The sequence below is a fragment of the Acanthaster planci genome, linkage group LG03, assembly GCF_054643075.1.
Source record: "Acanthaster planci isolate LZ-2023a linkage group LG03, COTS_SCS, whole genome shotgun sequence".
In the NCBI taxonomy this organism is placed as follows: domain Eukaryota; kingdom Metazoa; phylum Echinodermata; class Asteroidea; order Valvatida; family Acanthasteridae; genus Acanthaster; species Acanthaster planci.
The window spans coordinates 16,440,573-16,451,157 of NC_141779.1; the positions used below are offsets into that span (position 1 = coordinate 16,440,573).

Here is a 10,585-nt window from a genome sequence, read left to right on the forward strand (position 1 = left end):
CCTAATCCCATTTTGGCTTTCTCTAGGCCCCCCCCGGCTGAATCCAACAGAATACAATAACAATGTGTGAAGCCTGCTGAAACAGAAGGGTCCACTGCTTAGCGCTCACATCAGCGAAATCCCACAGAAAGAACCCACTGCTGGATATTGTTGGATTCACTGTAGTTAAGGTCAATGGCTGATGCCTGATGGTCTTACCATAGAGGAAGGACACAGAAGGAGTTAGAACTGCCTGGGCTATAACATCTGGCCAATTACCGCTTTCTGGCATGCCTGGTGTGTCCACAGCCAGAGCGCAGCGAACACTTGCTACGTACCATCCGTTTCATAATCACTAAACCCCTTTGTACCCTATGATTGCCGCCGCAATTTGTCGATGGTAATCTGCATCCTTAAAACTTCATGTACTGAGATATGAGAAATTGAATATTCATGCCTTTGTTGGTGCTTGGTATGTTCTCATGACAACATCATATTTAATGCTTGTGCAGTTGCTTGCATTACGCTGTGTGCCCTAAATCTATATGAGCAGTTATTGCCCTTAATGAACTCTTCTTTCTGGAGTTAGTTTGGGAATAAATAGCCCAGATGTTTACAAGATGTTGTGCATTGTTTGAATAATTTGTATTATGGCGTGTGCACAAAAGAGTATTTTTTACGAGATTTCATGATCACTCTCTGTGATGAAATAGCACATTTTGTTCATTATGAACGTAACTTTCCAGTATTAGTCAACATTTTGTTCGCCAGTCTTAGCCAAATCGTACCAAGTCTTTGAACACTGGTGTATTGGACAGTGGAGAATAAAATTACAAACTCTGCATAGATAATGGAACAGTGTATCAAAATTTAAAAAGTTAATTTACGATGGCAAAAGTAGGTCTAATGTCAGGAATTTTTGTCTCTCTATTCCCAGGTCACATCGATAATTTGTATTTAATTGCCAGCAAAAAACTACAAGTATTGCTAGGATATTACTGGCCCTGCTTGTTCTGCTATGATGCAGGCAGTAATCAGGCATTTTTGGAATGTTTTCTATTATTCGTCTGACTGGGCGGTGACCATCATTGAACAGCTTGAAGTGCTTGAGTTGCAACTCCTCCTGCGTCCTTCCTCTATGGTCTTACAACATGTGCAACTGGTCCTCAACTCGGCAAAATCATTCTGCTGCCATTGCAAAATAAATGGTCAGGGCCTTCCAGGTGTAGCAGGTGTGACAGATCTACAGATCTGTGAGATCTCATTGCATTTGGCACTCAGAAGCAGCATTATCCACCAATGGCAAACGTCATTGGTGGATTCTTTAGTGGTTGGAAATTTCACACTCTGAGACTGTCATTTGACTTTGGGATACGTTCAGTTGACTTGCTCATCTGGTTACACTGAGCAGGCTTCTCATTGTGGTAAAAGTTTGGTCTGTGTTCAGCAAGGTTTTTATCAAAAATACCCCAGAGAGTTGGGGTTCATATGAAGAATGAAGAAAGTTTTTCTTGTTTTTTCTTTCGTGGGGTATTTGTTCATTAGTTTAAACCCACCCTCTAGGACAGCCTGGGCAGCTCTTGGGTTGTCAGTCCTCAGCCACTTGAGCAGAAATTTGACCCGTGGCTCACCACAGACATCCGTGTCAAAATCCACCACCCGGCCAAACCCCATCTCAGCAACTGATCTCAGGAGTCTATTGCTTTGAACTTCAGGTAGAAGAGGAATTCCAGAGCCCTGTAGATAAATCAAGGGATCGGAGTTTAAAAGAACCTAAGGGAAAGATTTGGAAAATGATCTAAAAATGAAGCAAAGCTTTCAGATCACATGCAGGATTGCCAAGTTTAAAATTTTAAAGGGTGCAGGCCTTTTCACAGATGCACTTTTTGTGCAGCTTTATACTTCTATATGGGAAAAAACTGACATCCTTTCAGGGTGAACTGTATTAAAAAGAACACTTTTTAAATTTTAAAAGTTTCCATGCTTATTCCTGGACAACAGAGGGCGCTGTTGCTGTGATTTCACTAAGGGAAGACACTGCTTACTTCACAGGTTTTTCGATGCCAATTATAACCCAGATTTGTTCACTAAATCTCTGAATAAGAGTTGCTCCTTGGAACAGCCAATATAAATGCAGTTTTTGTGCATAAATCAATGCATCAATGAGGTTGTCTCCCATGAATGACATCAGAGATCCACTCATGAATAAGGAAATTCAAATTAGCAAAAACCTCAAAAGGTACCCAAATGCCTTTCAAAATAGTAAAACCAAAATTTTAGAAATGAGGTTGATTAAACACAAAGAAACAGTTTCAAGGATTGTTGTAAAAAATGCATTGCACGGGCTCTTTAAATAGTTGAAATATTCTGTATGTGCTATTAAAAGAACCGTAAAAAAGCACAAATTGGTTCGTTGAAAGTGACTATGTACACAGGCGTCCATGGAAGAAAAGAAAAATGTGCGTTTAAATTAATGTTACCAACTTTAAAGCAGCCATTTCTCCATTCCTCTTTGAAGCCCAGTTCCATGTACTTCTCAACATCCTGCATGGCAACCTCTATACCAATGTTCCTGTCTCCAAGGTAACCCACGGCCACATCCCAAAGTCTCGCTCCTTCCTCCAGGAAACTGTCTCTGACATGATGGAATCCAATAAACCCCAACTTGTCACTCAGGCGCAAGGCTGCAACGGTACCAACCACGTCCCCATCATCCGCGGTGGCAAGGAAGAATCCGTTGGGATCCGTGTCATACATCAACCGCAGCTCTTCATTTCTCAATCTGCTGCCCTCTACTGGCTGACTGTTGGAGAGAACAGACACTTCCCGCGGATGTAGCTGGCGGATCTTGCAACGTCCTGGAGGTCTTGGGTTGTGGAGGATGGTTTCTCCTTCTACGGATGGCAACTTTGAACCAGGGTTATTGGAACATGGTCTCCTGATGCTTACTCTGCTTGTCGTTATGCACTTTTGCAGCATGCGAAGCTTCCGAAGGGAAGTAGCCATTTTCTTTCTTGGTGTTTAGCTGTTCCACATTGACTTCTAATCATAAAATGTGAGAAAGCCAAATATTCAGAAAATCCATCCCCAGTACTTTGTAGCTAAGAAGTGTGCATGACAGTTCTGCAAAAATTTTAGGTTTTTGCAACTTCAACATCCTCTCAAAAATAACTCCTTAATTCCTCAGTCAGTAAAGATGACTTTTCTAGAGGGCTCCAAACTTAAAACTATAACATGTATAAGTATTTCCACATTAGGCAAACATATCCCCCAAGTCGTGCCACCTGACTAGTATTTTATAAAGGCCATCTTTTCATAAAGTTGTGCAAGTAAGCCAGCTGCAATTTTAACTTTCAGCTTCAAATTGAAATCACTGAGCTCGACCCTCTAGTAATAAAGGTTAAATAAGGCCTCATTTAACCTAAAACCCCTAAACCTGACTGATTTTTTTTCAGTTAAATGAGAGTATAAGTTGGTTTAGTAAAGCTTGTTTGCATGTTTTCTATTTTTGAGATTGGCTTCCTTGAGTGCAGCTGGTCTGAGTAATTTACCCCCAGAACTGTGGGGTTCATCTTCCGCCTAAGGCAACACACCCCCCACAGTTCTGGGGGTACGAGAACCCCACAGATCACTTCTTTTAATGGAAAGAGTTGCCTGTCCAGACATCGTTTAACAGCTTATGCACAAACCCTTCGAGACTGGTCTGAAAAATTCAAACGTTAATTGTCTTCTAAGTAAATTCTTCAGTATTTTCCCTGCTAAATTTGACCTTTTGGGACATTTTTTTACACTTTCTGTGAGCTAATGAACTACCGAAAGGGAAAAGAGTGATGCCCATACATGAAACTGGTAACTTGTTACATTTAAATCTCACCTGACCAGGTCCTAATGTTAACTGGGGCAATTTGTCGGGTCCTACTGGTAATTACTCGGACTACATGTAGGCCTATCTTCCAGCAGCAAGCTGTCGAGCGAAAGAACAAAGTTCCTAGTATGCATGTACCTAGTAGCTAGGTACATGCTGTATGCGCCCCTGTTAAACCCTCCTTTTGCTGTCACAGCCAGTCAAAAATTCCTTCTACTTCACCCTCTATAGTACATGTACATAGACATATCATATGTCATTTGACTCATGTGACCATAGGACAACTTGGTGCAGATTGCATCTTTGCATAGGAGGGTTAATAATCAAAGAAGTCAATTCCTCCCTGAGAACATGGTGTGTGCACACCCAGCCCTAGCCCCAGACTGGGGACCCGTCTACTGGACTACCTCCATATCCTTGGCCCCACAACGGACCACCCAAAAAGTGGAGACTCTGCGAAAACACCTCCTATGAATCCCATTTCCCACGTATGGCTCATTCACCCCATCTGACCATTGATGTATTAATATGGGCGATTTCCAGTTTGTGGACGCCAGTGAAATTTTGGTTTCAATTTGGTCATCTTCACATTGGCCAATACTACAGCAATTAACTCCAACCTCGACTCCATGGGCTGCGTGTGCGTTCCTTCACTAGCCCCTGATCATGTAGAATAAAATAGAAATAGAACAGAATAGAAAATGAAGCTGACTGGCTATTCTATGGAATTCCATATATGCCATCGCCCGTCATCCATCGCCTGTCATGCGTCACCCGTAGTCCGTCGTGCATCGTTCGTCGCCCATCGCTTGGTTTTTTTTTGGTCATGCTTGCGCAGCGCTATTTTTCACTTTGACCCTTGATCTTTTCACATACTTATTTGACTGATCCACCATGCCTGTCTGACCTTACACGATATTCCAACAGACTGCACCCCCGGAAATACAAGAGTAACTTTGAACTGAATGTATATAATAAATGACTTACAATGTTTGATTCCTTAATATCTTTTATAAGAGACGAACTGATTCAACATTATTTTGAGGGCGGGTATACCTTTGATGAAATCTGCTGTATACCCCAAATTAGACATGACTTCAGTTGCACGTAGGCACAGAGAAGTCTTTCAAACAGTAATGTTACTTTGTTAGCCTTATAAATACATGTAGTGCTGATATGCTGGACTATCTGTGCTCATTGGCCTATCCACCATGGCATACACACAAACAAAAACCAACATGCCATATTTTCTGAAAATTAAACCAAGAGATAATTCCCCCCCAACATTCAATAAACAGTTACTTATCCATAGCATAATTCACAAAAAGGATTTCAAGGTGAAATTGAGAGGAAAAAATAGAATGTCCGTCTGTGCTGGCAGATTTCTCTCTAGAATTTCATGAAAACAAGTTAGCACATTTTTACAGTAGGCAAGAGTGAATTGCACTGCGAATAAGTTGGCCTAAACATTTTTGCAGAAAAAATTTTTCCCTAAAAAACACTTGGTCAAATTCTCAGAAAGGCGACGGACGACAGACGACAGGCAATGCATGACGCACGATGCATGATGGGCGACACATGAAGGATGAGAATGGCATATATGGAACTGGAGAATAGCATAATTGGGACACAACAAAAAGCAAGAGGCGACGGGCGACGCACGAAGGACGGTGGGTGACAGGCGACGGCAGATATAGAATTCCATACTATTCAGGACGAATATATACATAATAAAAGTAAAGTAAATCGTGCATGTACCGGTATTTCAAAAGCTGCACGCTCACGCCCATGTATCCTCTTTCACATCACGCACATGTAAATCTAAGTCGCACGTAAACACACTGATTCAAGTACTAATTAAAATATATCCCAAATAGTAGGATATTCAAATTATACAATACAAGGTCTTAGATTGCACAAGGCATGGTGGGATCCAACATGGCACGGCAAGATTGTGCCCATGGGAACAAGGTTGCGGTTAACTCTCAATCATTTGACCGATGCTAAACACAGTCAGGATCTGTTTGGTCTGGGAACCAGACACTCTTATTACATAGGCACAAAATTCGCTTGTCCAATCACCATCCCGCACACTGATCACACATCACCCATGAAAATACCCAAAGGCTGTTGTTTTCGACACATTCATTGCATTTCATGCGTACAAACACAAGGCTTCATTACGAATGATATAAAGTTACTGATAAAACAGCGGTAGGATCACCGTCATTAATGCTGTCTGATTCCCAGACAAAACAGATCCCGAGTGTGTTTGGCATCGGTTAATCGCTGTAGCCCCTAGTAAACAAATGGCCAATGCATGTGAAGATGACCAAGTTGAAGACTTCTACGTACGAAATCACACATATTAACCCTAACAGTTCCAAATCCTCAGTATGCTTTTGCATACACCCTAGAGGGTTCAAGGGTTAGGGTTAATAGTACATCAATGGTCTGATGGCGTGATGAATGAGCCATACACGCATATGGAATTCACAGAAGGCGTTTTTGTGGAGTCTCCACTCTTTGGGTGGACTGTTACGACAGGGGCCAAGGATACAGAGATGGTCCAGCCATGGAGGTAACTCCATGGTCCATGGCATTGCCAGGGTCCCCCCCCCCAATCGCACTGTGGTAGTCAACATTGCCACTGGTTAGGCCTATCCCTTCTTAAATTTCCATAAAGTCAACCATCAACGGACACCGAGAAAACCTTTGGGCCCTTTTATATGTATCCCTATATAGGCCTATTTACCATAAAAGCCGGTGCAGCGTTGGCGATGTTGAAGGTCTAGTTTGGTCCGTAAAATCATGCTCCAGCCCCCCTGCCCAGCTACTGCGGACCATATTCACATAGATGTGCACGACACGTGAGGTTAAATCACGTTGCCCATTATGCACTTGGCCCATTTACGACTTATCCCATTCACCTTTTCGCCTGTTTACCACTTTACCTATTTGCCACATCACGTCCGTGTTAAGTCCAGCTAGGCCTAGGCCCCAAATCCGTTAGTCGCCCCGCCCGGATCTTTTTTTAAGTTTTTTTTTCAAAAAAAAAATATTGCATGCATTTTAACCGGGCGCCTTAGTCAATTACAGAGAACAATGTTAATATGAATATTGGACTTAACTTTCTAGTAGTAGTCAAACATTTTAAACTGAAAAGCTGGCGGCCATCATTCTGAATTTAGATACTTAGCCGTCATCTTGAAAAACAATAAAAGAAATGAAAAGGCCCTCATCCTCCTCACGTGCGATGTAAGAGTCGTTAAATTACTGTGCGCGTTCATTAATATTTTTGCCACTCAAGGGTTATTTACAGAAAGAGGTGCCGGTGCCCTATCAGGAGACATTGTAGAAAGTTTTCCAAAACATTCAAACATGTCGGGCTTGTCTATTCTAACTTACATGTAGGCCCTACCTGTAGGATTTCGGTCATTAAAAACACCCAACTTGGCGCCGCGGACTTGTTTTGCATGGAGGTGGGAGATCGTGCCGCATTCAAAAACGATCATTTTTCTCTGTCCTTCATTCAGTGGCGTATCTAGGGTGCCACAGCTGAGGGGGCACCTGGGGTTGTACAATTTTTTTTCAGGGGGCACTGAAAACAAATGAACTAGGTGCCTGTCTAAACGCCTACCTTCAAAAATGGACGTAAATGCCCATTTCAAAATTTCAAATGGGGGGGGGCCACCGGCCTCCGTGGGGGAGGGGGGCACTAGCCTTACAAATAGGGCTGTAGTGGCTCTCTTTTACAATCTGTCTCTTATCTGGTGGCGACAGATAAAAGACAGATTGTAAAAGAGAGCCACTACAGCCCTGTTTGTGGGGCTAGGGGGGCACGTGCCCCCCGTAGTTACGCCACTGCCTTCATTACTGTGTATATATAAATACATATACTTGTTCTTTTTTAATTAATTAGGACGTCAATTTATTTTCACACTCTTCTTTAAGTTATAAGTTTTGTTTGGTTGTTTTTTGTCAGGTTTACAAAATTTTATTCGAATCTTAAAAACATGTTAGGTCTGTAAAATTTCATTTAAAAAAATCGATTTTCAAAAAAGCATTACATTTCTCAGAAAACATGTTCCGATCTTTCAACTCTAATTCTGCTTCGTAGTATCTAACTTTAATGTTAATAGTGTTTGGGGGGAGGATTTTTCACAAGGCGGCTAAACACTTGTGAACTTGAAAAGGAAATTGTCCAAGAGATCATAATCTTGAATTCCAAGTAAAACGCACAAGACCAGCTGTTCGTAAGTATCGCAGGCGGCGCCACTTCTCTCCGATTTTAAGTTGTTCTCTTGGGTGAAGTGAAAATGGGCGAAGTGGCAATTGGGCGAAGTGGTAAATGGGCAAAGTGGCAGCTTGCCGCATGACGCAGAGATTGAAAGGTGCGCCTGGAAGAGGCGCTTAAAAATTGAAGGGGTCTGTATGGACCAAGAAATCGTTGGACTGTATAGATATAGCCCAGGATCATCTCTGTAGATTCAGGGGCACCCATCTGGGGGCAAAGCAGACAGCAATGCGATTGAAAATTTGTCAGAGGAGCCTTAGAAAGGTGAGGGGTGTCATTTGGAAAATGGCTGCTGAGAAGACTTGGGAACATTTACTTTTGGGGATGACTTTGTTTGGTGGATAATTTAAAAATGCATTGGTTAACCTACTAAAATTTCAAAATCAAAATCTGAAGGACCAAAAGACACATTTTTTGGGAGGGGGTTGGGGGTTGTTTTTTGTTTGTTTGTATGTTTGTTTGTTTGTTTGCTTATTTGTTGGATTGTTTGTTTGTTGATTTTTCACTGTTTTCAATGGACCATGAATTAGTTCAGAGCACCAGTAATATACAGTTACTAAGTCCTGTGGGTCACGCTGACAGACCGCTGTGCTGCTCAAACGGACGGCGCTGTTAAAATCATCTGGCGCCCTCAATTGTTGGGACACTTTCCAAACTGAGGGTTCGTTCTGTTCATCGGTGTCTTTGGTAGCTAATTTCCAGATTCAGTGAAGTCCCTTAGATGCCGTTTTTATGTGGGCCTATATTTTAAATTTTTTTTTAGGTTTTAATTAGCAAAGAATGAAGTCCGACAACTAGGACCGTAGGCACTGGCCACCACACTGCTGAAGCAGGTATTTAACTCAGCTAGGTTCCAGTCGCACCACCCGCACCGATCACGTGCGCAACGTGCTAGCCTTTCTTCACGTTAACACCCCCACTTTGTCTTTTCGTCGTGAAAAAAAACACAGGGTATTTTGCATGTCAAACTTGTATTTAATTATTAGACATAAGAAACCTTTCAAATGGAGAAACATCGTAGTGAGGTATTGTTTGAGTTCATGAAGCTTACAGTTTCGTCATAAATCGGCTGAGCTGGCAGTGACTGGGGTTTATATGGAAATGAGAGGTCCCAGACGGCCCCATACACTCCTTGAAACCAAACTTTGCACCGCTGTGCACACATGAGTTGAACCATGGTGGAAGGCCTTGACTCATAAGCTAGTCCCAACGACATGGGCATACCTTTGGTTTGTACAATGTATGTACGTCTTCTGTCTCATAAGCTTTTTCTCTAGGCCTAGTATAAGCCACGTGACCGAATCCGAGTACTTACAGCAGTTGTTTCCTTCTTCCGTGCTAACAGCTTTAGGTTTTTGTCGTTTATGTGCTGCAGTAGCCCTGTCAGTAGCCGTAGCCATAGCCGTGCCTGTTTTAAACTCTGCCCAAGCACCTACATGACAGAAATCAGTGAGCCTGACTGAGCTCGACCACTGCAGACCTTCATTCACGCTTTTTTTTTCTGTGACGGTAGACTCCAACACTCACAAAAAGCCTGCCTTCCACAAAGAGGGTTCAGTTTGCAGCTGCAGCAACCATAGAGCCTGAGTTTCTTAAGGGTGCACTGAAAGGGTTGGGTTTTTCAAATTTTTTAGCATCAAACTAAAAAAAGTGGGTAGACTTGGAGAAAAAGCCCGTTGTCCTGCTTTGTTTCGCCATTGGTACAGAGATTCAACAAGGAGATACAGAATAAAGGTCTTTAACTTCAAGGGGCATCGAATACCATCGATACGACCCCCAGATGAAATTTCCTTTTTCTCCGGGCATATTCTGATGGCAGACCTAATAGGCTTATAGCCCCGTGTGTCATCGCTGCGCAGCGCCGGCCTTATCCGGCTTTTGTTCGGCCCTGCGCCGTCTGGTTTATAGCCAGTGGACCTGTGTGACTCACTAACAATCACCCTGGTTTAGCATTTCACGAGGATGGAAAAAAAACGGCGTGACTGGCTAGCTGTCCGTCATGTCACTTGCCTGACATTTTTTGGATAGGTTTCTGTGGAGTCATGACAGCAATTTGTCTCTGTTATCTTTCCAGGTAGTGATTGCACTAACTGATCGAATGCGGTGAACTTGCAGAGGTCAACCAATGAAGCACGCAGTTCTTTGTTCTGGTTCCACCATTGCTAGTCATGATATTAGTCATGCTCCCGTCTGCCGTTTAATTTTGTGAAGAATGGTCTTACTGGTAAGAACATTTATCCGGGATACGTCAATATAAATACAGTAGTTTTGTGTAACTATCACGTGTGATAAAACGTTCACAAAACTGTTTTGGAAATAGGTACAAAATAAAAACGATAATAAAGTTAATAAAGATCAACAGGGTTCGGGGAGAAAACAAAGCCAATGCGTTTAGTCCAAAACTCAAAATGTCCCACTCTAAAGTTTTCCAGTCGGCAACAATC

The 10,585-nt window shown here is 42.4% G+C and overlaps 1 protein-coding gene across 3 annotated transcripts in view; it reads right to left on the reverse strand.

Annotated features, from left to right (window-relative positions):
• LOC110991044 (uncharacterized) overlaps positions 1-9,906 on the reverse strand; it is an 11,499-nt gene extending 1,593 nt beyond the window's left edge. The window contains exons 1-4 of one of the 3 annotated variants that reach the window (XM_022256142.2): positions 6,600-6,754; positions 4,465-4,504; positions 2,464-3,021; positions 1,536-1,716 (exon numbers count right to left, since the gene is read on the reverse strand). In XM_022256142.2, the coding sequence (XP_022111834.2) occupies positions 1,536-1,716; positions 2,464-2,985 (703 nt within the window). In that variant the 5' untranslated portion in view covers positions 2,986-3,021; positions 4,465-4,504; positions 6,600-6,754. Of the gene's footprint in view, positions 1-1,535; positions 1,717-2,463; positions 3,022-4,464; positions 4,505-6,599; positions 6,758-9,456 lie in introns of those variants that run through there. The other 2 variants (XM_022256141.2, XM_022256140.2) reach the window with 2 other exon arrangements.
• Between the last annotated feature and the right edge of the window lie 679 nt (positions 9,907-10,585).